Here is a 26,897-nt window from a genome sequence, read left to right as displayed (position 1 = left end):
TTAAACTGAGACTGGAAAAAGAAAATGAAAAAAAGGGAAAATTGTCGTCGTCCTGTTACGTAATTAGATTTGCTGGGATACGAGATGATGTGATGGCGCTCCTTGCAATTGTTTACGTAGTTTGCAAGTTTGTTGCCCTCTGCTATATTCTCCCTGCGAGTTGATTGTGCATCAGTATGGCCTTAATTGCCTTTATATATGTATCGACGATCGATGAATAAGGGCTTCACCTTTTATTTATCGTCTGTCATCATCATATGGCGACAATATTTGATTATAGTATGTATACCTGGTCCTTCATCCTCTTTCACTCCCAATCATGTTAAAGGTCTTCCGGCCACTCCGCCGTGCCCTTTCCCCGCATCACGTTGCGCAATAGAGAGTCTTATTATCAAATATTGATCAAATCAATCGGTCCAAAAAAAATATGAATCAAATTCTTTTATTCTTTGGTTCAGGAGGGAGCCAATCGCGATGCTTGTGTGGGCTTATAGGCATCAACGTCACGGACGACGTGCCACCCTTGTAAACTGCAAGAAGTGCGTCTCTCAAGACTTCTCTTCTCCAGCACTTGTTGAGGTTTTTTGCTGATCAAAGGAAAGCTACTGCTGGGCGAGAGAAAGGTTACCTTATACACTTTGCTCCTTTTCAATGAATCGTTAAGCCCAAGAATTCCCGGCCGCCCAACAACGAACGTACCCAGTCTCATAGGCTTACGATTCGGCGTGAAAATCATTCATCTAGGGCACTACTTTTCCCAATAAAAGAAACAACTCCTTTTTTTTCTTGTTTTATTTTAAAAGTTGGAATTTGTGTTTTATTGTCTAGGCGGAAGGGGTAAACTATATCTATAATTGGGGCTGAATATTGCGTGATCAAACGACCTTAAAGGGAGGTAGAGGGGGTTATAGCGAGGGCGTAATATACGTATCGGATGATCATTAAATGCCAACGGACACACACACACTCACGACATAGTGTAATATAGCCAACAGTTTTGCAGATTCCGTTTGTTGTCGGGTGGGGTGGGAGTGGGGGGGGGGGGGGTGCAACTTTGAACAAACACAAGTTTCGCCTCGTGTCTATCGAACGGCTTCCACGCAGGATCGATGGCGTGGGGGTTCGGCTGCAATACGACGTGTAATGTGCAGTTTATAGTCGAAAAGTTTCCCTCTAGCCAGCCGAAAGTGCTGATTCGTTCAACTACATCTTACAGCTGACATGGCTCGATTTGGGCGCGCGATCGATGACATTCCTTAGCCTTTCCATCTCTCCCTCTCTCTCTTCTGTCTCTCCATCCTCTGGCGTATCAAAGTGTTGTGCTCTCTCTTCATTCCGGTCGATTCCCACCGCACCAATTGAAGTTGTTTTCAGCGATTCAACTGTTTCCCCCCTTCTCTGCAGCAGCAGCAGAGAAGACCCGTACCCGTACCCGTACGCCGTTGTTATCTGGGCGAAAAAATCGGACAGAATCAACAGATCGATCTCTTTTGAATTGTTTGATTTCTTGTTAGTATTTTTTTTTAACTCTAGCGGTAGTTTCCGGTGTGGTTTATCATCAGTTATCATCAGAAAGTCGAGTGGATAAAATAACAAAAAATGAAAAAAAGGAGCAAAAAGATACATAAAACATATATATTTGGAATGGCAGCCGGAGGGAATCGCCTGGGGGATCGAGCGCGAAGTTTTATGTCACTGGGAGTGAAAAGTTTGCCATTATTCTTTACGTCGAAAGCGATTCCCGTTTCGAGTCGTGTTTCTCTTTTATTCATCGTGTTTTGTTTTTTTTGTTGTTTGTTTTATTTGTTTCAAACTTGTTCCGGCGGGTAACACAACCAAACCAAAAAATCAACCAAGTCACTTGGCCATCACTTGGCCATCACCCAACCGAGGTCAAATGACGAATCTCGCTTAAAATAATAAAATAAAAACAGAAAAAGGTTACGCTTCGCAGTCGGAATCTATATAAACAAATGCGTAAGAGCGTGACGCAAACAATTTTATATATATTTTTTTTATTTGCTTGTTTTTGTTTTTACGCACACGTGTGACCGCCGGCAGTAGATAACCATGGCAACAGGACCAAGTCCTAGCTTGACAGGGGATATCCTCCTCCTCCTCCCTCCTGTCTGGATGTGTATATATCGTGGCAAAAAAGACTCTACTCACGCTCTTGTAGGCGTTATAGTGTTATATAGTATAGACTAGGCTAAGATCCGGTTTATTTGGATGGCGAAAATCTATTCCGTTCGATCCCGCATATAGACTTGGATGTTACGTATCGACCCGCAGCCCAGGGCGTTGAAAGCATTCCTCTGTTACCTCCGCGACGCTGGTGATTGAAAAGGTCCTTCTCTCTCTCCTCTCTCCTATATTTTCTATCTTCCCTTTTTTTTTGGGCCCACTTCATTTTGTGACTCCGGTCGTCGTCCGGCCGGTCACCTCTTCATACGTTTGTGCACACCACTGCAGCACATACACATACACAGCGGTGGCGGATGCTTCTGGGAGACGACGTAAATCCAAATCTATCTGCTCTACTGGTAATGTAGATTTATTTGGGTTTCTCTCTCCTGAGATTCCACCAAGCGCTAACCGAAAGTTTTATGTGTCTGCCTGGGCAAAGAAAGAAACGAAAAGAGAAAATTCAATGCGCATACATTTGAATCAGCATGATATTTAAGTGTGATTGTAGTACGTGTGTATTCTTATACTGTACTATGTTATTGTTATTATTGTTACATCACACCTCATTCGATGAAAATGAAAATGTTGATCGATTGTTTCCATTCGCCAACCGGTGCATAGTGCTTATATTATTTCGTGGCACGGGATTTGCCCTGCCGCTGATTAGGAGTTATTATATGACGGACCCAGGGAAATCCCGACAGTCGTTAATAACCATCTGAGAATTGAGTCTGCTGATATCTATTATATATTTACCCAAGTAGATGGCGAGTTTGAATAAACGCAAATGTGTGTTGCATCTATAACTTTTTTTGTTTTATTCTTTTTGCAGGACTGACCGATTTCTGGATATCGAAGTTAACTGATCGATATGTGTGCGGCAGCAGCATCCGCTGTAGCCTGTCGGACAGGATGAAAGCCCTTCTTCTTCTGCTGCTCCATCCCACTAAAAAAGAAGAATGGTTCGGGCCCATTTTGCCAGCACAAGTGACAACACTCTTACAGTGCCCCGTTGCGTCATTTGAACTTCTCACCAGTCCGTTCACCATTTAACGTCTAGCGCTAGGATTCTTTTTGAAAAAGGTCAGTGAAATTGCTTTATTTGATCTTTTTTATCGACCAGCAGGGGTCTCTCTAGACTTTCATTCACCGCTGCAAAATAGTCGTGAAATATCAGCGTGTGCGCGTAGCGAAAATGTTGTTCCATTTTGGATGGCGAGTTAAAACTTGAAGCGAAATGACGCGTGTGTTGTGAAGGATGCTGTGAATCGCAGCCCACGAGCTCCACATGCCGGCCCTGAGAGTTTTATTTTATTTATTTTGATTTTTTTATTTTGCTGACGGAAACTAAAGGGATAGAAAATACTTTTTTCAAAAATTAACGTCACCCGAACCGGCTAAATTATTAAATAGGTCAAAGTGCGGGTGACAAAGTTCTATTTTATTTTTCGCTCGACATCTTTTTTTTTCTTTTTCTTTTTCATCCCCACTTCCGGAATGACATCCACTTCACTGTTCAGCCCCACTTTCAACTCTACGGGCTGTCGGTCCTTTTTTTTTGTTGTTTTTGTTGGTTATTTATTTTTTCTCCTCCGTATAATATGAGAGAAGTTTGGAAAGAGTCGCTATCGTCGCTCGACTTTTACTTTCAATATTTGAACTTGCTCCCTGTTTTGGTTTCACCCGGCTGTGCGCCCATATTCCATAATAGAGTGACTTAGATTCTCTCTATGGATAATTTGTTTTCCGCGCTTCTGTTCGTAATTTTTGTTTTTTTCGTCCAAAGTAAAAAAAATTCAGAGGCGATAAAAAAAAAGAAAAGAAGAAGGTGCGAGTTGTTATAGTTTTATTATTTCCACGTGCCGGAAAACTTCACAGGTGTCCGTATCAATGAATAAATAACTGCAGTCTAGCGTCGTCCACATTTCTCCGTCCGCGGTTTTTGCGCAGCAGTCCTGTAATGACGGGCCAGCAGTCAACATTATTTATAGGGTCTTACACTGTGTGTGTGTCGGGATCTTTGGAGACGAGGTACAAAGATGAGCTTCTTTCAATGCTGCGCCAGTCATGAGCTTCTTTTTTTCTTCCCCCCTTACCGATTGGATCTATTTGGTAGCAGAGAGAGAGAGAGAGAGAGATGGACAGCGTATTATGATGACTGATACAATGTACTACAAAAGATCTCCCCACCCCCCTCCTATTTTTCAAAAAAAGAAATTCTAGCCGTACTTATTATACAGCACAACATATACCAGCCCACTCACAGACTCCGTAAGGGGGTCATCTCCCATCTGGGGCAGTACTCTTATATTGGATCCTCGCCTCTTCTTATATGTGCATATAATATAAGAAGAGAGAGAGCCGAGAGTTCTATATAAGAGACTTATTATTATTATTATTATTATTATTATAGATCTATACAACCCGCCTTGTGTGTCCAGTATATTACAGATGGAGAAAACTGGCCCTTTCTGTACATACACACAATACACTATTTGCTATTTCTTATATGGTGTCTGTGCACACACACACACGTATAGATATATACTCCCGCGAGTTTCCCCCTTCCAGCTAGTCCATTTTCCGATAGATCCTATCCTGCGCCGTGGAGAACGGACGGCCCACTAGACGCTCGCTGACAGCTGCGCAGAATCGAATTCCGTTTTTTTTTCTTTTTCATTTTCCCGGGCGAAAAAGGGAAATGATTGTGGGGGTGAAGGAGAGTGTGGAGCAACGTCGAGCGGCAACCACGTCTCAGACACTGGCCAGTCATCGCCTCGTCAAGGTGTGCACCGATTGTTGTTCTCCTTATCTTGCCCAGGCCTCTACAATCGGCGAATGTCTTTTTCGCTCTCCGTGTGATAGACGTCCGGTTCCACTTTGCCGAATAAAATTCGCTGGGAGGGAAACACAAACAAACCAAACAAACAAATAGGATTTTAAAGTTTCTTAATTATAATAGCCCCGGTTCGTGTGTGTGTTGTGTGTGTGTTTGTGTTTGTGTGTGCTCGAGTGTGTTTTTTGTTTTGTTTTTTTCTTCTCCAACCCCGTCATGGAGTTGTTTGATCGCACTTTTATTTTACGTTCGCCAACTGGACGACTGTGAAAATTGCCCTTGTAAGATAAAAAGAATAACAGTGGACAAAAGGGAGTTGCCAAGGAGCCAAAGGGAATTTTTGGCGAGGAAGCCAATGAACAAAACGACGACGCGTACCCCCCTAGGTGGTGTGATGGACTAATCTAACACCTCGTGCGGTACAATAGTCAAACTGCAGGCCGTTGCCAGACAAAAACATATTTTTTGTGGGGAGGGAGAACCGCCTACTCTCTACATTCAGTGGTCGTCCATTCATTTCTGCGGGTTTCTTATTGAAACAATTGACAATTTGTTTTTATTTTCGGAATTTTTGAAATTCCGGTTGATCGTCTTGTTTTTCGCCCGCCTCACGATGGGTGAATCTGTGGTGGATCAACTCGACGGTCCGGCAAGAGAGAAGGAGGAGGAAAAAATTGCAGGCCACCGCCCAGGTCTCTGGTTATCATCAGTGGTCATCCGAGTGTTATTGCTCTTATCGCTCCCTGATCTGGGCGGATCTTCTTCGACAACCAACCGACTGCCCAATTTCCGTGAGTTAATCCCTATCAAAGCAATTTACAAGTCCTTTCCCACCAACCCACCCACCACCCGTGCTGCCTCCCTAAACATTCTCCGCCTTCCAGTTCACCATAATCGTAACCCCCCCCCCCCCAATCACCTTTTTTTACATTTTTCTTCCGCAATATTTTTGTTTTTTTTAACGTGGAAAACAAACTCATTTCTTTTCTTGTTTGGCCGTCGTTTTCTCCTCTTTAATGTTCCGCGAAATGAAAGAAAATGTCGTGGTGGGGCAGCAACTATTTGAGCCTGGAAAATAAAGATCGACATTCTTTTCCTTTCCCCCTGGGCTGTCTGAAAGAAATATAAGTCAAGTCGCCGTGCCGTTCTGTTTCGTTTTTTTTTTTGCGCGGATGTCGAGGTCACGCAATCAATCCCGCTCTCCGTTCTTCTCCGGTGGTGTGTCACCGCGCAGAGAAACACACAGGGGGAGACACAGCGCGAGTGGTTGGAAAATTTGTTGTGGCTTAAACTCTCAGACAAGCAACGGAGAGGACGAACCGAGAACGACGGCCTGTAGGGTTTGTTAGGGTTTTCCAGGGAGGAGGGCTTAGAGGATATCGTCGTTTCTTAGCATCCAAAGGATTTACGTTAGAGATGTACGGATGGCAAGGCTATAAAAGGGATTTGTATTTTATCTCCCACCTTCTGCTGCTGCTGGAAGAAACCGTCCTGCCCATTAAACAATTCCCGATTGAACGGAGAACATTGTGTGTGTGTCTTCTTCTTCTCGCTCTATTTACTTTTGTTTTTTCGGGTGGTGAAGAGAAAATTGTGTTATATGATATCAGGGTGATAATATCCGTGTGTAGCCCCATTGTCCTTTGCCAGGCAGTGTCACCTCATGCGGGTTTTCGTGTCAACAGTCACGCCATTTTTGTCTGTAGTCGACGCTTTTTTTCTTTTGGGTTTCGTTTCGTAGAAATCAGCGCAAATTAAATAAGAATAAAAAACCTGAGGGGGGAAATTGTTTTTACGTAAATTCATTCAAATGAGATCACAAAAGACCGGAAACACAGGGGACGAAAAAAAAAATCTAAAAAGGGGTAGCGAATCTTTTTTGATTTTGGTGACGCAACTCGCCGCCGTAAAACCACGCCCACTCGAGGGGTCACGAACTCATTGAAGAAAAAAAAAGGGAACGGAGGGAAAAAGAAAATTAAAGGGATTCTTTTTTCCCAAAATGATCAGAGAGATTATTACAGTAAAAAGAGCTAAAGACACGTCGCCCTTCCTTATTCATTCATATGTATCTGAACAAGTTTCTTTGATGGGGGGACATACAGTATTCTTTTTTGGTTTTGTTTTGTTTTCTGTCGTTGTCAACTTTTACGTAATAACAAATGCGCTGTTGTTCTCCTGGCGGGGAAGATTAAAGAAGAGGTTTGTCCGGGAATCCGGACGAATGATTATTAATATCCACAAATGAATTGATTGATTCTTTCTTGTGTACTTTGACAAAAAAGTTAGTCAAGGGGAGAGTTAGGGCGACATACATTAGTACTAATGGAATAGTATAAAGCAATTTCATTAAATCTCCACGTAAGGGTCGCCCGTCCGTCCGTCTTCTCTCTTTATTCTAGCGTATAGGTAATAACAAGTTCCGCGTATGACTACGCAGGGACTCGGATTGGATTGATTGGGGAGCCGCGCCCGTTTTCACGGAGAATCCGATGAAGCGTGACGCACATCTCCCGGGCAAATGTCTTATTTTTATTTGATTTTTTTTTCCTCCCTCTATTTCCTTTTGCTTCGGTTGTCAAAGAGAAGGAAAAAAAGATTATTATGCTCAGTCTAAAAACACACACACACAGACGTATTCACCATTACGAGAGCTTAATGGAAAAGTGGAGAACGAATTGAATAGACTTCGGGGATCGTCAAAGGACTGCGCCGGACTGTCGTTGACGCAACGATAAACTGTCGGCCGGAATATAAGAAATTTTTTTCCCTCCCGCCATAAAAATTTGAAAATGTTATTGAGCAGATAGGTACTACTATATAATCCATATAGCTGTTGCTATGGCGTGTTGCTTCAAGGTCGGTGCGCAGGACACTTTGTGTATCATAACTCCCGCGTGATTTAAATGACGTTTCGAACGGCGAGAAATATGGATCTTGTAGATACTATACGTCGTCAGCGATTCTGAGTAAAGTTAAATGTAAGCTTTGGGAAAAGAGGAAGCGTGAATTTTTCAACGGGATAGTGTAGCGGGAAATTTAAATGTAGTCGCCATCTGCATTTTTTATGTAGCCAATTTTTGTTGTTAGTGTTGTTGTTGTTGGGAGGGGGGGGCCTATTTTATTTTGTTTGATCGCACGTATTCTGTAAAAGTGCCTTCGTTTAGCTCCCCGGGCACGTCCAGCCTAAACGTTGGCTGGTCCATCTCTCGGTCGGCTGTTCTCCAATTTTCCTTTTTTTTTTTTGCATTTTTCCTGGGGAGGTGCTGAAAGGGGATTGTGCGACATTCAAAATGTGCATCGCCTAGCAGCTTTGAACCTCTTTTTTGGCGCATCTGTTTTTGGTTTTGTTTTGTTATTCTGGCCAGGGGGGGACAACCCCGCCCAGTTTGATTGTGTGTCGACAAGATGGTCGGCCGTGGTGATGGATGAGTGACAAGCGCTTTAATGGGGCGTCGGTCGCTCGTCGTTTTCTATTCCGTCACTTTGATGGATGTCCCTTTGTCTCAGATGGTCACCGCCGAGTTGCCATCGGCCACCAAAATAAAAATCCCTTTAGACCGGCCAATCAAAATGCTTTATTTTTTTTTTTTAAATTCCACCCGCCGTTCATGTGACCGGAATTTCAATTGATTGATGTTTTTTTTTTAAACTTGAGTCGCTTAAAACTCTTCTGGATGGAGAACTTGTCTATAGTTTTTTTTTGGAGGGTGGACAACCCGTCACCTATTGTGTGGTGGAGGGAATGAAATAGACAATATGTGCGGCCAACAATAAGTCTTGAAATTGCTCCATCTCGGTTGCTTTAGCCAAGGGAGAAGAACAAAAAGCTCTCAAGTCATCATCGTCAGCAGACTTGCCAGCTAGCAGTGTTTTCAACACAATTCATTCCCGCGGTGGGTGGGGGGTGGGCTGCGGATTATTGTTGAGGAGTGTCGGCCGTCGCCAGCGCGCTCCCCATCACCGACGTCTGTCGAAGACAATACAAAACCAGTCCGTCCAAACAGAATAGCGGTTGATGGCGAACAACATCTCGTCCTTATAGGATAAAGGCGCGCGAAATTCAAAAAAAATTCCCCCAAAAATATTTTCTTTCTTTTCTATTCTCAATTTGTATTGTCCAACGGTTTTTAAAAATGCAATCGAGTCGTCTCTCTCTCTCCCCCATAACAAGACACACACAGCCCGCGCACTAGTCTATAGAGTTGTAGAATGGCGATATCTTGGTTAGTAGCAACTATAGCTACGAACTACTATACTATAGCTGGGCATGTGCGAAATTTATGATTATGATTGTGGCTGAACTGGGAGTTGTCGTTGTTATTACTGCCGCTGCGCAATGTCAAGTCGGTCGGCAGTTTCATCGTTACAGTTGCTGACTTTTCATCACTCTGACATACGCCGTATAATATGATGCCCCCCGCTCAACTCACTCTAGACGTACTACGACGACGAGTCTCTATGTATGTGTACAACTGCTCACTGTAGTGTAGCGCCACAGAATGTCCCGCGAGAGTTGCCGACCCAAAAACCTCCCCCCTCTCTCTCCCACAAGCCCAAAGCGGAATCTCCTCAACGCCAGTCTCTCATCTCAGCCCTTTTCCTCCGTCTTCTTTTAGACATTTGGCGAAACGCGGCTCGGGCTTCAAACTAGGCAGACAACAGGGCATATAGTACGTATATACATGTGTGTGTGTATATCTATGGGAAGCCACCACAAGCAACTCTCTCTCGCTCGCTCCCGCACAGAATAATAGCAGCCGGAGTAGTAGTCGTAGTAGTATTGATCAACAGCCCAACCGCCAGCGACTCTTCATCCTCCGGGCCAATGTTGTGTGCAGGTATAGATTATTATAATACGAATGTTAGACACACAAAAGGGCTAAATACTAGGCAACTTGTGTTCTCCACTCTAACGTTCGTATCTAATGCATACATATACTGCTGGATGTGGTGTTTGCTGACGTTGGCACAGTGCTGGACGGCCCCCTCCGACGTTATCGACGTGACGTGGTGGGCACTTCGGAGAGGAGGGGGGTCGCAGTTGCTATCCCAGGCAGATAAATAAATGTTGAACAAGACACTTTTTCCCTTTCGATTCTACACGTTTTTAGCGTGGGGGACACACACAACAATAGTTGGTACTAGGTCGTTTGGTATATAGACCTCATCCTCATCATATTTTCCTTGGCACAACAACAACAACAACTCCAATGATGATGCACTTTTTGCCCTTCTCTTCTATTCTTTTATATTGTGTGTGTTTGTTTGTTTGGGTGGGTTTTTGCGGGGAGTTTGTCGAGTGCCCAGAGTGAGAGAGAGAGAAAGAGAGCCATATACACACATCTAGCCTGTCAGCGAAACCTCGGGGCTGCCAATGGTCAAGAGCTGCAACGGTCCGGCACAGAGTGAAGCTTCTGGTTTCGTCATTGCATTTATTTGGCGAGGGCAGAGAAAGAAACTTTTTCTCCTTTTTATTGTCTCTTTTTTCTTATTTTCTCCATCTTTTCAGATTCCTTTTATGCGATCTGAGAAAAGAAAGAAAGGAAAAAGGAAAAAATAAAAAATTATGTTAAAGAATAATCCTCCGAGGGGTAGCGTAGCCGCCTATTGACTACTCGCGGCGAAGATAGGGTTATCTAACTATTACGCATTTATATAGCGCACTAACATTCATACCCGGAAAGAAAAAAACCTCAGAATCAAACAAACAGCCTTTTAGACTCTTTCATCTTTCTTCTTTTTATATGCTCTTTCATACTATGCTCTACTCGTTAAGTACACCGGAAAGAGTTTCCTTTCCAAAAACCCTTTTTTGTTATATTTCTGACCAGCTGGAGGGATTTAATCCCCACCTTTTTTGTGATATCTATTTTTTCGAGTAGTATTGAACATTCCGTACGTCCTGCCCTACTTAGCCTATACACGTCAGAAGTTGTTTTAGAAGTCGCGATAGGTTTTCGCTACTCATCTCAACCGAATATAAATTCGTTAGTTCTTTTTCTCTTTTCTTTTTTTTGGGGGGAGGGGGACTTTCAAGAGAGAAAACACAAACACTGCGGGATTCGTTGGACACACTGCTGATAATAAGGCTCAGAAAAAACGAACCGCACGCAACAGCAGACCAAAAACAGTCTTCCACTACTACTAGGGGGGAAGACGCACAAAATAGACTCGATGTGGATGGGGGGTGTAGGTTTTTGGAGGTGTGTAACTTAGTTTATAGGTTGTGTAGTGTGTGTGTGTGTGTGTGTGTGTGTGTAGGCTGCTAGTTTCTTTGGTCACCCGAAGGTTGTGACTTTGTGACATATTGAGGAAACACGCAAACCGAGTCGATTCAATAACTGCCCCGTCTATCTGTGCATATTTCGTGTGCGCGTTTGGGGGCCATTTTCACACAGGACACCCGAGCTGATTGTGTGTCGGGGCTTCTTCCTTTATTTGGCCCATCGAAAATGAGGGTGACATTGTTGCGCTGCTGTCCTGTCCTCGTCTTCTGAATGGGCAACCGAGAAAAAGGGGAGAAAGAAAAAAAAACAAATCTCAGAAATTTCTTGCTGAGGTTCGTGAACTGGTTGAACGGAATACCTGCAGTGTCGCGGGATCCGCACGTGTGGAAGAAATGAGCTTATCAATTGCAGGCCTGAGCTCTTCATGGTGTCGGGTCACTGACCAAGGATAAAAAAAGACGAAACATTGTTTTTTTTTATTTTTCCTTTTTGTTACCAAGGACCAATGCTCTATGCATAATGACTTGGATGGATATGATGGTCTAAGCTACTTTGGTCCTGGGTCGCAGCTCCAGTGTAAACACAGCTGGACCTGCAACACCAGCAGTTCCCCCTCCAGTTATCAATTCCCGACTGGCGACTTGAACTTGATGAACTTTTCTGCCGAAGCTCTAAATATATTTGTTTCTTGTCAACTTTTATGTCGCGGGAGAGATAGAGAGAGCCTTTCAAGTTTCCCTTTCATATTGTGGGAGTCGACACAAGTTGGAATTTAATAAGAATGATGGCCTAGTTTGCTGCGCTCTGTTGTGGGGCGGCAGCTTCTTCGCCTTGTTTAGCGTGCCCACGTCATCGCAGCCAGCCATCCCTCCCTTATTCCAGCGTGTGAGCTAAACTGGCAAAGGGACTCGTTGTTTTACTAGGGCAATTTCCGGAGAAGGTCCCGACTTGTCAATCTCGGTGACGAGCTCCGCTGGAGATTGTTTCGCTCGCTGCTGCCCATTTCTCATTCGTCATCTCACAGCTCTGTGATGGCGTTGGCCAGTCTATATAACAAGACTACCTTAAACTCGTCGCCGCTATAAAAGACCAGCTCGCACCACCCCACCAGCAAGGCTTTTTCCGTCGATGCCATTTCTGGCCTGGATGTATAATTCCTTCCCAACATTCGTGATGTAGTACACAATGTGTCCGGTGTATTATAGTTTGGGGTTTATTGAATTTTATAAAAGGACAGGACGGGCGTCGGGACGGTCGCCAAAGCGACGGATGGGGGGAAGAAAAGGGCGTCGTCAACAACCTTTTTTCATATTTATATGCACCGGGGATTTTTCCGTGTCGGTCGTCGTCGTCCGAAATTGTCGGCCATCATCGACGCCAGCCATATAATGCGCCGCGCTTGATTTCCATTTGCTATACGCTCAGCTATGTGAATTTGATTTGCCGGCGCTGTCATGGCAACCGAAGCGAAGTTGCGACCGTCGTTATGTAGTATAGACACAGTTGATGTTGTCGCCGTCGTAATAGTTCGTGGTAGATGTTATACCATGTACAAATGTATGCGTAGAGCGTCGCCTATAGTCACAATCAAGGAAACGACAACAGTGGCAGTAGCGCAGCCACACACACAAATAAATTGAAAAGAAGAATGGATATTCTGGAAAAAGGCCATCGAATGGAAACCGAGAAAAGAAAAAAAGGAACACACAAACATCACCGACGGCTGCCTCCCGACCGTTATACAAATAAATGCATTCCCGTTTTTTTTTTTTTTATTTATATGTAGACGCGCACATTTGGTAAACACAATCCAGTAATGCGTAGTGTGTATATATATATCTACCGCTGCCGCCGAGTGGTGATATATGAGTCGGCTTTTTAGCCCTAAGGTTCTTTTGCAACGATAATCTCCCGCTATCATATAAATGTAATGCGGGGTGTGTGTGTGTGTGTGTTGTGTGTCTCCTGATGAATATACCGGGCGCCCAGTGTAGTGTGTTTATACATAATATACAAGACGGCTTATATAATACATGGATTGCCCTAAGGCGCTGGCTATTAATCATGGCCCTAGTAGAGCTCTGCTAGATGTCCAGGCGACCCGGGCACAAGAAATACCGTGGGAGGATGGCGGTGATTACATCGCTGGCCAATTTGCTAGATACTACCCTATCCAGTTTCTTGCCCTGCACATGACGTCTTTTTATTTAAATACATCTCTCCCCTCTGCTCTTTTTTCCATCATGTAGATATATAAGCCGGTCGTGTAATATTAGACATCGGTATTTGCAGCTTGGTATGGATGTGTATGTGCAAGCAGTGGGAGCCCTGCTCGTTGCGCACAAAAAGGGACGACAGTCGTCCTTGTTCTTCCCGTCGCTCGTCAATTATGGACTCGCGCTGCTGCTGGATACGCGCGCGTTCCATTTTATAACGACCTCTCACTCTTCTCTTTCTCTCTACATACTACTCCAATTAAACACCAACTTAACCTCCCCTAGCCAGCACCACCTTAACTTCTACACCCTACAGTCGTCCACTTTATTCCTCCCCCACTTGAGTTAGTATTACATAATTTTTTACTAATTGTCTTCCCTGCTGATTCCCCCCTTCTTCTTTCCCTGTCGGCAGTTCGTCCTTGTATCTTTCGTTGAGATGCATCGACTCTACATTCAGTTGCGTATAGTCTCAAACAAATTGGTCCCAATGCGACGATGATACATTTGATGGGTTTCTCTACATTCTCGAATCCCGGTTGATTACGTCGACTATTCAAAGTTCGCCGAATCTACTATATTTTAAAAACATTTTTTTTTTACTCCATTTTCTTTTTATAGTTTTTCGCTCGATGATGTTGCGGGCGCACCTCTTTTCATTACATTTTTTCTATAGAGGATATAGCCTCTCGTTGTGCAGCGTAGTTCCATTGTGCGGTCCCAGTACAGTACCTATTCGGGTTATTCCCGGAATCTATTGAAACGTCGGCAGCAGTGCCGTGTTTTTTTTCTTCTTTTTTTGCCAGAAATGGAACACGTTCCGTGGAGCAATCTTGTCGATATACACATTCGCAACAAATTCAATTATTGTTCCTGTTATTGAGGGGAAAAAGGAGGTACACACACAAAAAAAGGAAAGAAAGAAAGAAAAAAGTCGATACCTAATCCGTTATTCTTTTTTTTTTTCTTCTCCGGATGATTATCTAAACTAAAATGGATTTAGTGCCGAGGTAAGGGTGAAAAAAAAGGGAAGGTAACGCACGTTTCTCTGAAGAGTACTGCTCTCACACTCGATTAAATCGTATAAATTGCGCTCGATCGTTTGGGCGTTTGACGTCATCCGCCGCCCCGAAAAAAAGAAGATGTATCATCGTTTATTTGATGAAGTTCTGGCTGCTCTCGGAATCGATGTTCTTGCGGTACTTTATGACTTTATATATTCCAAGTAGGGTACTCGCGGTTCTAGATATATCTTATTTGAAACTGTTCATTGTTTTTTGTTTTGTTTTTTTTTTGTAAACAACGTGTTCATTTTTCCCAACTAAAACCGACGAGGAATTAAACTTGTTGATTGTGCCAAATCGATCGATCGATTGAATATTCTGATTCCCGAATAATAATTGTGTTTTGAATTCTGGAAAGCCACGCATTTTCTTCGTCAATGCAATTGCGTGCGCTGCGCCTCTCCCAATCCGCTGATTGTTTGATCACAAATTTTCCGGGAAATCCCTCCCGAAACGATTTTGCATGTTATTTCGTCCTTCCTCCTCCGGTTGGATAAGTCCGTATAGCGAAAAGATACGACACAGTCAGTGGGGGGAGGGGGATCCCCCGCATTTCTCGTAAAAATGATAACTCTTGCCATCTTTTACTTGTCGTAAGAGAGAGGGTGCTGACTAACGCTTTCTATCTCTTGGATGCATGCGAGTAATAGTCTGTTGAAGAAATGAGGTGTCGAATGAATAACGTCGTCGATAAAAGCCCTTTGACGTGTGACGAATATTGAGCAATATAGCCATGAATAGCCGACAGATTTTGAGAAAAGCAGTTCAAAAAATATTGCGGGTATCGCAGACTATAATCTTCTTGTTGTGCTTGGTGAGTGCTTTCTCTGGGATTCCGTTTAACTGATTAGTGCTTTGATGCGGAAGCCGGAACTTTTGGCGAGCGAGAGAGAGAGAGAGAAAGATAAAGGCCAAAGCAACAAATGAATTCAAAATTGTGGTAATGAGCAAGAAACTTGTTCTTCCAATAAAAGAAAAGGAACAAAGAGAAAACGGCGAAAAAAAACAGCTGGTATTATTTATTTTTTCCTCCCCTTTCTCTTCGTGTCTTTCGCTAATAAGGAGAACACGTACGTGAGGTGTATAAGTAGACGGTAGACGAGCAAAAAATAAAATAGGCATCCTCCTTCTTGGTAACCAGTTGAGAAACTGACGAGAGAAACTCACTAAAAAAACTGACGCTATTATTATGCGAAAAGTTAAGAAACTTTGAAGACGACACACACACACACGTGAGCTTTCGTTAATTCGGCATCTTTACTCCCTTTTTTTTATTGAGGCAATTTGATTAGAGTTGATAACGACTCGGGCGAATATATTTGCCGAAATTCTCAGACGTGACCTGCTAAATTTAAAGGCTGCTAATTCTTTTCTACTCTTTTCAAAATTTCGTTCCGATTTTATTTTATCCGAGTTTCTTTTTTTTTTAAATCTCTCTGTATCTCTTTTGTTTTGTTTTTACGAGAGTTTGGCTGTCGTTTATCTGCCGGCCATCATCGAGACGGTCGTCGGCAACTCCGTAAAAAAAAAAAAAAAAAAGAAAAAGTTTCCGTCGCAATGATTGAATGGGTTCGTCCTTGTCCTTGACTATTACGAGAGTTTAGGGCCCACAAGGGGGCCAGTCAGGATCCTTACGATTATTATTTGTCTTTCGCCCCCCGGGGGTTACACGCTGGACAAAAATAATAACAGTAAAAAAAAATAAAAAAAAAGGAGATGGGGATAGAAAGAGTCAATAGATCCCAGCCAATTTTCTAGCCAGCGGCAACTCGCCATCGTACATCTATAAAACTCTATACTACGTATACACACACACATAGATTTATACTATGTGTATAGGCCGGCTAGGGGTGAATATATGTCCGTCGTTTCGCAAACTGAGCTTCATCACGATTTGCAGGGAGGAACCCTCCCAAAAAAAACGAGGTCCGTCTTTTGTTTCTTTTCTTGCGTGTCGAAAGACCATTTTGTTACATTCTGATACAGTCCCGCCGAGCTGTGGGGGGTGGGCGCTCTCTCTCGTCGTTCTCTCCGGCAAATGGATTCATCATTGCCTTTACCCCAGAAACAGGGCCGGAGGAGAAGAGCAGAGAGACCGTCCAGATAGGTCTAAAACACGAGCTCGTTTCGCTAGAGTCGCTGTTGCTTTTATGTGGCCTACAAGTCCGGTTCAACGAGAGAGATAAGGCTACTGTTCCTATACAATCCGACTCTTTTTCTTGACCTCGAAAGTACCTACATAACATCCACATCTAACAAAAGGGTTGAACACACGTAACAGCTCACTTTCAAACTATATCCTCTCTTTCTTTCTCTCTCTGTGTGCTTGTTTTGTCTAGAGCATGTCAGACTGCTCCTAGTGCTATGGCCAGTCCGATAGTTCTCTGTCAAATTCAGTTGGCCCAGTTCTTGGTTGTTTCCCCTTTTCCCTTAACATCTGTTAAGGTCTTATTGTACTGAAATGCGCCCCCTGTCGACTGTGTGTATAATGAACATCTCGAATAAAGCGTCGGAGAAGGGAAGAAGAAGAAAATAAAGAGGCGGCGGCTGTGAAAAGGTTATACTACTGATGAACGGCAAAGTTTGATTGCGACTCTATCACAGGAGGCTGGGCTATATGGCCCATATAGAAACATGGGCGAGAACAAACAGAGGAGCGCTCAATGGAGCGGTGGGCGCATTAACTTGCTTTCTCCAAAGAGGAGCCAGGAGGAGCAGGTCCGCCTATGTATCGCGGCCAAAAAGAAAGTGGAAAGAAAGAAAAATATATAGAACCAATACGCGCGCGAGGCTGCAGATCCTGGCGATCGATATCGCTGGCGGAGCCTATTATATACTAACAATAAAGCTTCTTCCTAGCTCCCCGCTGTTTCTTTCTCCTCTTGCTGTTTCGAGAAACACACACAACGGAGAAGAGAAAATAATAATAATTTCCTCGGTCCCCCCTCGGCTGCTGCTGCTGCTGGTAATGTTTAAGTTGACCGCCATTTCCGTACACCTCGGAAATGGGAAACGAGGATCTTAATCGGCTTAGACGTGGAAATAAGCCCACCGATGGTATATCCACACGTCGTCGTCGTCGTCTCATTATTATATCAGCGCCGTTGATAATAAGTCGAGAATTTCTTCTCCCCGGCCAAGTGGGATTGCAGGGGGGCCCAAATAAAAATCAAACGAAACACAGAGAAAGATCTGACTGACTGATGGGCGATCAAGTAAAATCTTATGAAAACGACCTGTATATTTGATGTCCCTGTATCTTTGATGTATTTTCCTGGAGCTGGGCTATACTTTGGAATAATTTAGAAGAATTTGACGACGGTTATTGTATGGGTGCTATGCACACATACATAAATATAAGCCCCCCCCCTATTTCGGTTGAATTTATCCCTGATGAAATGCAAAGTATCGCGGATCATTTATCTCCTCTTCTTTTTCGTGGGACATTATCTATCAGTCATGTTCTTATCTATTCATTCAAATGGGATATGGGGGGGAGAGCGTTGAGACATGACAAAAGAGTTCTCCGTTAACCCCTAGCCCTGGAGCCCAGCTTGTAACCGAATCAAGAATCGTGGAGGCCCAACCCAAAAGTCCCAGGGTGACCGTCTCATATCAATTTTACACATCGCCGTGTAATAATCACATGAAGATGAACTGTCTGACGGTGTGTGTACATACATTAGCCAGCGATGCACACAACTAGACGAGTTCTCAGTAAATGCACACACAACAGAGTTTCGGGCGTCATCTCCTTTTATACATGTTACGTATCACGCCGGCGGTGTAGGGGGGTTAGCCAAAAGGGAATGGGCCAACTATAAAGATTAAATATGATAGGCATTGTGGAGAAACTGAGTGAAAAAAAATGGAGAAATATATATAAGAAGAAGAAGAAGAAGAAGAAAGGTCTTTTAGCCTGAACAGCGCCGCAGCGGCCAAAACCAGACGTATAAGAAAAAATGGGCCAGCAGAGAATAACCCAGCCAAAATGTGATTGGCATATAACCGGTCCCGCAGTTGTTTTATATAGTCGAGCACATCACAAGTCTCTGGAGATTTTCGGGGCTCGGCTTTTTGGTGCTAAAAGCTTTTTTTTTTTTGGTTCCCTTAACGTACATAGAGAGACTGGCGGAGACTGCGCTCTCTCATTGTCCGCGTCTTAAGTCTCTCTCTCTTAATCTATCTTATCCTGTAGGCTGTGGGTGCGGTATTCCTCTGACTGTATAGGCACTAGTCGCCGGAGAGACGAGAGTAAAAAACTTTTGAAACGGCGGTGGAAAAACGGTTCTAGTACATACTTGTATTGTGATGTCGCTGATGCTCATTCAAATGAAATGAGACATTTTCTCATTAGCTTAGATGAGAGAAAAGAGAAAGAGATGGATCCTCCTCCGTCAGGAGCCTGGCGAATTAAGATCAACGGTAACACTGCTTACTCTCCGGTTTCTTACGTGCACTTTCGGTCTGCCCTTGTTTCGGTTAATTGTATTTCTTTTTATTTGATTTTTCTGATAAATGAAGAACAAAAATAAGCAAAGGCTTTAGAGACGGGTGGAAAAAAGAGTCGATCGTTTAAGGTGCAAAGAGACGGGCGTGAAACTGTCCTTGAGGAGCGTTTGAATTTAGAAATTCGGTGTAAACTTTAGACTTTGGCTCTCTCTCTTTTCACTCCGTTTGATTATCCGGGTGGATTTTGATTGTAAACTACAGCGGAGGGAAATGTTCAACAGTTTCTGGGCAGAGAGCGACGACCTTTTTTTTCTTTCCCTACATTCGCTCTGAATTTAACAAACAAACAAACAAAAGATACAAAGTTGTGTTGTTGTTGTTCGCCTTTTTCCCCCTTCCCTTAAAGCTCCTTGAAAGCGAAGTGGGAATCGGGAAAAGTTGTTTCACACTTTAGATTTTCTCCGCTCGCTTCCGCTGTTGAAAAGAAGGTTGCCACTATGTGTCTGCACAACTACACAGCCGAGTTGGCCTTTTAAACAACCGTGTTCGATCCGCATCCATTTATTATCCGGACTGGGAGATGTAAGAAACAATTCCCGAGAATAACCTCGTCTATATTTTGAAAAACGAAAGAAAAAAATCACTTTTCCCCCTCGCTGTTGTAGTTTGTGTGGCCGATGCTCCTGGCAGTCGTCCACTGTTTGAACTGCCAAAAAACTGAACCCGCAAACATCAAAACCCTCCAGTCCGATGAACGTGTGTACGGCAGGAGCGCGGACGCTTCGCTTCCATATTTGGTAGCGATTGAATCATTTCGTGCGTACAGCGGTTACGTTATCGGAGTATTTCCGCAGCCGAATGGAAATGGAAAACCCCGCGTCCAACGTCGTCGTCGTCGTAATAATAATTGAAATAAGTAGGGTACTAAAGGAAACAGACAACGAGAAAGATCTTCAAAGCTAATATCCATCGGAATAGGATATCCGCTGCACGCAATCACGACCCGATTTCGTGGGATCTCTAGATGGACACGATATATGAATCATTTCATCATGATGGATAGAGATAGATGCGAGGGGTGGGAGGGGGGACCCCCCAAAAAAGGAGCGTCTCCCCTCCATCCGTCGGGTAAAAAGGGCAGCAGGTGGTTGTCATGGAAATATGCCCTTGCGTAATGGGAAAAAGAAAAGAAAAAAAGGAAATGGCAAGCTGATTTTGATTTCCTTTTGTTGGATGAAGCGGAGAAACATAAGAACATTAGAACAATGCAAATATATTTACCATTCTCAACTATTACTTATCGAGATAACAAGAGTTCCTTTTATTTTTCATAACAGGCTAGTATACGTTTATATAGCCATTGGAAGAGAGAGGATTATAACCAAATCGATAAATCTCTTTTTTTGTTTCCAATTTTGTTGTCCGACATTTTTGGCTGATGGAAAGAAGCTCGTCTGACAAACAAGAAAAGTAGATTAAATTTTTAAAAAATATCGAAGGAAAACAATTTTTAAAAAAGGAGATTGCGGAATATCCTTTTACCATATTTGAAAAAAAAATCCGACTGATATTGTCCAGCGGAGGCCGCTCAACACCCACGCCGTTAAAGCACCCTCGTATACACACACACACATAATATCTTATATATGTATGTGTATTATGAACTGTTAAAGCGAGATATATATATATGGTAGCGCGGTGGTCTTACTACCGCTACTAACCAGTCAAGACCATCCATAAGTATACATCCCCCGTGTTCCGCCCTCGTTTCTCCTCTCGCTGCTGGCGCATCTCGTGAAAAAGCAATCAGCTTAGTGGCAGGGAAAAGGGAAGAAGAGTCTAAGAGAAAAACGGAAGGATCTTCTTCTTCTTCTTCTTTCCCCCTTTTTCTCTTCTCTCTTTCTCTCTCCGCTCTGACATTCCCCTCGGTTGCATCAACGCCAACTCGACGGAATTGGATGCGGGGAACAGAGAAACGAGCACCAGCGCAAAGTTCAATCTGATTCGCTTATTTAGTGCGTATACCCGTCCGTCCTCTCTCAACCCAGGAGGAGCGGAGCAGCAGACGCGTGTCGACTCGTGCAACATCAGAAGACAGGCGAATAATATAAATACATCTCTCAAACAATGAATAGCTATTGAAGCGTTTGACGCGATTCGGAGGTGCCAATATAGCAATGCGCCATTCTCGCCTCCGGACACACAAATAATAATAACAAAAATATATATAGAACTGACAAACTTCTCTTTTTCTCCACTGGTTTCCCTTTTCACTTTTTCCCGGTCGGTTGTCAAGGCAACACCTCTACCCTATATTGCATCCAATGCGGATGCACCGATATGGCAGATATATTATGCTTTCCGATCCTATAGCTCTTTGCGGTTACCAGTTATTACGTCGTGGCAATCGCCGAGGAAACTCAATCCCGTCTACCCATATTCCATTAATACACGGGAGATATCCAGCGCAGCCTACGTTTCTAATGGGAGACTTATTTTTGTCTACCGCGGTTACAACTAATGGCACGACAACTTATGTACCCTGCGCCCGAGTCGGTCCTTAATAGGATCGGACGACCTGCAAGTAAGACGAGCCGGGCGACAAGTTGTTATACGCCAGCGATTCACGTACGTTTTCACGTTCACGATATCGCGTTTACATTATTACGATGTCAGTCGAGTCTCTCTTTTGCTCTTTTGTGTGCCAACAGACAAAATGTTACGACCACCATATGTCTGCAGTCGATGTTGCGAATAATTGACGTCACTTTTTTGTTTTGGCCGGGAGTCTCGAGCGCCAGAGGCGATTCGTGCGGTTTCGTCATTTGAATTCAATAAAAAAACGAGCGATGGCCATATTTGATGAGGTACAGCTGGAATGTGGTTATACTTTGATGGGGAACGTGTGAAATTGCGTTCACGTCCAAACGATGGAGATGAGGAGGGGAAAAGAAACTGGGGTACGGGCGTATAGCGACTGGTGTAGTATGGGGAAGAGTTCAAGTGCAATATTGAGCGGACGGTTGGGTTTAAGTGGCTAATATGAGGCCGTAGATGGTGGACAATGTCCAGCGCTAACCTCAACTCCTGTCCCAAAGACAAAAGACACAACTGTTTGGCCTCCTATTTACACGTTTCTTTTGTATGTGTGTGTGTGTGTGTGTGTGTGTGTGTGTGTGTGTTCTACGCAATCAACGGGTGGAGCACCTCACCCTTGAACCTCTTTGCACTTGTCCTCTGCCAAAGTGCTTGTCGTTTCTACGAAATAAAAGGGAATAATCGATAACACCTCTGCCCGTCTCAAGTGGTTGCAGGGGAAGACCCTTATAGCCTACATCTTGTGCTTTTTTTTTCCAAGTTATAATTTAATCATTTATGTAAGCTTTCCATTTGGTAAAAGATGAAGCTGTGTTTATTTTTCTAGCCGGTCTCACTTTGTTTTTATAAACCCCCCACCACCAATTTTGTCTTTTGGTTCCATGCGCGACAACCAGCCGGAGTCGGTTATTAGCGGAGTTGCCGGCCCTGAATTACTCTGGTCGGCCGGGCAAACTCCCTGAGCGTCATAAGCGACTCTGCTGTGTTCTCTCTGCCGCATCGCAGCCCATTACCGCAGCAGCAGCGCAGTTGCACTTCGCCCATTGCCCAACTCGATCGTCCGCTAAACTAAAGTATCAAGTTCCAATGTCCCCCATGCATCAAATGGGGAATGTAACAGACTCTTCTTCTTCTTTTTCTTTTTTCTTTGACGTCATTTCTCTCTCTCTGGCCGGTTATACACACTGCTGTGCCCGTCCATTAAGAGAGAGAGGCCGTGAGGGTATTAGAAAGTAGAGGGACGTATTAAGCAGAGCGAGAGAGAGAGAGGGAATGAGGAGAGCAGAGAAAAAGAGATTGGGAAGAATCAGGCCCAGTTTGCCGGTTTAAGCTGGACAAAGTAGCGGGGGGGAGCAGACGGCCGAGCTCCCACGCAACCATCTGTCACTGCACGAGAGCGTATACATGGTGGGGAGAGAGAGAGAGAGCCGAGGCGCCTGGCGGCTATAGAGGCCCACAAAAGTCTGCACAGAGTTGGCAAATTTTGATGAAACCCCCCGTCCCACAAATAAGTTGGGACTGGTTGTGTGTTGGAACGTCGGGCACAATTCACGCACGGACCAGTCCGCTCCGTCAAACACACTCCCAGACTTTGGTGGGGCGGAGAGGGAAGGGAGAGAGGATGTATATGTGCGACGGCAACAGCCCAACCCCCCGCAATATCGTCTTCCGGCTGTCTGTGCTGTGTTTTCTTTTGTCATGCCAACAAACAAGAGCGCTGGTGTGCTCCTGCATGTTCCTCCCTCCTCTACTCGGACGAGGTCCTCTTTCTCTGTGTCTCCTTGCGCTTCTTTAGTTTCTTGTTCCCTCCCATGTCTCTGGGGAGGTCCAGCAACTACTGGCCAAGTCCGGCAGTCCCCAGTTTTTTTTTTTTTTTTTTTTTTTACATGATGTTGGATGACTTCTTGGGGTGATGATGAAGCCCTCCTCCCACTGAATTTGAAGCCTTGATAAATGGATCAATGAATCAATTTGACGCTCAGATACGAGTTCTGCCTTCTGACTGCTGGTCCAAAGTTCCCACCAGGCTCCTGGTTGTTGCCCCCATCTTCTTCTTTTTCCAGTAGGCTAGCGAAAACTTCCTAGGACCGGAGCTACTGGGGGTGATGACGAACCGACTGGGGGGGTTGGTCTAGACGCAGCCCCATGTCGTCCCTCTTGGGTTGCCGTCAAGTCTTTGACCGTATTACGCAGCATCTGCGATAGACTGTAACGCAAACGTGATGCAATCAACATCAACTGTTGTCCCACCGGACTTTTCTCTCGCTACTTCTCCATCGGCCGGGGGCCGGGGGGGTCCTCGGCGTCTTGGATATACTCCCCCCTTCTCTTTCCACATCCTTCACAGGCCGCAGCACGTCCATTTCCTTTTTTCGTTTCCTCCACTAATTCTTATTTTTTTTCTTCTTCTTCTTCTTCTTGTTTCTCGCTTTATTTCTTATTTTTTTCGGCTGTGTAATATACTATCCCGCCGTCCTTGTAGAACGTCCGGTCTTACTCCCCGGCGCACTTCCTGTTGGGTGTACATGTTTTAGTGTATCCTCCATTATACGTACCTCTAATAACGTGCCGGAAGAAAAAAGCCCGGAGAGAGAGAAAGTGAAAAAAGAAAGAAGAACACGTCGCCAAATAAAAAAATGGCAAGAAACGCGCAATAAATTTTGCAAGATGTTTCATCCGTAATGGAATTAAATATCCATATAAAACTTGATTATCGCCGAGCTGTAATAATAATAATAAAGATCATTTAGATTTATGGGTCTTGACCATCGTATTTTTCGACCGGTTATTTCATTTTCATTTGTTTTGTTTTCAGACGCGACAGAAGTTATAGCTCTGGTCAGGGGCGTGGCCGAACTACCTTGCGATGTGACTACTCCCGATCCTGAAGATCCCGTTCGACTGGTTTTGTGGTACCGCTCCGATTCCTCGACGCCAATCTACAGGTACTGTCTTATTACACGCATAACAATCTAAATTCCGGCTTTATAGTAGGCTACCTCTTATTTTAGTTACTGTAAATGTCATCAGTCGCTAAGTTTATTATATATACATTGGTGAGTCGATCAAATCAAATAGAGCTTAGTATTTCTGGGTATCCGGCCTGCGTAGGATCGAAATAGAATTTTGTGGTTTAAAAGAAGAAAAAAAAGAAGATCCAATAACACAAGGAGCTATGTACACAACCACAAGCTCCTTACGTCAATCTGCTCCTTTGACGCTTGATAATCAAGGGCACAGTCAGCCGCCTAGGCGTCACATGTAGGCAAATATTTGGCGAGGAACCCCCCAAAAAAACCGCAAAAATGGCTGCCCTGCGTCACATATACTAACGCAGCAGGCGATTCTCCTCATCCGCATTAACATCGCAGTGTCATATAATTGAATAAAGATGTGCATATTTTAAAAACGCCAACAAAAAAAGCCAACTTTTGTTGGCGTGGGATGTTTTCATTTGATTTCTCTTTTCAACAGTTTCTTTTCATTCAAGTTTCTTTTTCTTTTTGAAACTTTCCTCAACTATTTTTCTTATTATATAAAAATATAACAGCCGAAAGCGTTACGTTGTCAATATTGAAACACTGGCTTAAGTAAAAAGAAGAAAAAGAAAGCGAAAAATAGGAGCTCAGGAAATATAGGGGACTGAGATGAGACGGTTGGCGTCCAGTTTTGTTGCTGTTGGTGATTGAAGAACGGCCGAGAAGGCGGCGCCCTTCTGTTGGGCTTCTATATGTACAGGGCACTTGAATGATGGCCGCTTTATGACAAACAAACGAGAAAGATGTTGATAACACTTTTCCTTCTTCTCTCCAGAAATGGAAAGGAAAGAAGACGGAAAAAAGGAAACGATGACAAGGAGAACGAGCATCCGGCATCGCCGTTTAGTGTTGTCGAAACCAACCGGCAGCAGATTGCCAGTTTTTTTTTTCCGCCAGCCCAACGCAGTTTCTATGTATGTGTGTGTGTGTATATATAAAAGGCATCGGGACACATCGAGCCAAAAGACGGAAATCAATAATAATATGCTGCTGCCGCTGCTGCTCTCCTTTCGCTCTCGTATCTCCATACAGTAGCACTAGCAGCCATAGTCAACTGTCGACGCGACCGTCTTCAGCGTATACGTGTGACACGGTCTTTTGTGAGTGCATGTACTTTCGGGACTCTCCCGAACAAAAAAAAGTCGACAGATCAAGAGGCGGGTGAAAAGGTGAACACGTCACACAAGAGTTTATAGACCCCCCGCCTTTTGATTTGATATTCCCGCTTTGACCTTTTTCTTTTTATTTCTTTTTGGGGGCGGGGGAATATAGTAGATTTGAACTAAAAAAAGAAATAAAAATAAAACAATCGTTAAATTTTAGTAATGAAGGGGTTAAGGGGACGATAACGATGATTGAATCCATTTGTTTCCGGCCGTGCGCGTTTCGTGTGTATTAATGAAATAAGGTGGAACCCAATTTCCTGCGTTAGAGAGTTAGTGTACACCGGTGGTAATGGTGCCAGGAAAGTGGAGAATGTGAGCTTTAACAATCGAGAAACAATTGAATTACCATCACTCGCGTGCAACCGACCGTGCAAAGCCGTTCCCCCTCTCCGGCGAATGGGCTCGCAAACGCAAACGTCTCTTGATCATTTCGTTTTTTTTTGTTTGGTTTTTTTTCATTTTCACTGGGCGCGATCCGCTACCATACAAAACGAATCGATCAAATCGATTATATATTTTTTTTAAATTATTATTTTCGATTTTCACCAAATTGCTGATTAAACCCACACAGAGCCGGACAAATAATTTAGAGACTAAACAAAATCATCCATCCATCAACTGGTTCAAAAGTCTTCCCAATTTATTTTATTTTTTTCCCTTTTCCTTTTTAAATTTGCATGGCATCATTGAAATGTTATGGAGAAAGATGGCGGGTGCCGTTGACGACGTGCTGGATATGCTCTGCGCGAGTGTTTACATATCGGCGAAAGATGAGAGAAATAGACGAGAGGCTGCTGCGGCTCGGCTTCATTATAGGCCGAGGCTGGTTGTAGCGCCAATGTCGGGCGACACACACACTGGGCCATTAATCAACAATAAGGAACGCTCTGAGTGGTTTGTGAAGGATTGGTGAGACGCCCACAGAGTTCATTGTGCGAGAGAAGAGATTAAATAAGGCGCCCCGCCGTAACAGCAGCAGCAGCAGGGAAAGACTGGAAAAACATTTGGCGCAAACAAGGCCAGCAGATCAGTGTCGGTAGACTTATTACACGTACTATATCTCTCTCAAATGATTATTTTCCAAAATTTGGAACGAAAAGTTGTCGGACA

At 43.9% G+C, this 26,897-nt stretch overlaps 1 protein-coding gene across 2 annotated transcripts in view; it reads left to right on the top strand.

Annotated features, from left to right (window-relative positions):
* Nucleotides 1-3,008: 3,008 nt before the first annotated feature.
* LOC124199629 (nephrin-like) overlaps nt 3,009-26,897 on the top strand; it is a 56,151-nt gene continuing 32,262 nt past the window's right edge. The window contains exons 1-2 of one of the 2 annotated variants that reach the window (XM_046595539.1): nt 3,009-3,270; nt 24,399-24,528. Coding sequence is in view for 1 of the 2 variants with exons in the window: in XM_046595538.1 (XP_046451494.1) it covers nt 5,637-5,814; nt 24,399-24,528 (308 nt within the window). In the remaining variant the exon portion in view is untranslated. Of the gene's footprint in view, nt 3,271-4,903; nt 5,815-24,398; nt 24,529-26,897 lie in introns of those variants that run through there. The other variant, XM_046595538.1, reaches the window with a different exon arrangement.

Source organism: Daphnia pulex, chromosome 8, assembly GCF_021134715.1.
Source record: "Daphnia pulex isolate KAP4 chromosome 8, ASM2113471v1".
Classification (NCBI taxonomy): domain Eukaryota; kingdom Metazoa; phylum Arthropoda; class Branchiopoda; order Diplostraca; family Daphniidae; genus Daphnia; species Daphnia pulex.
This window is presented reverse-complemented; position numbering and strand designations above follow the sequence as displayed.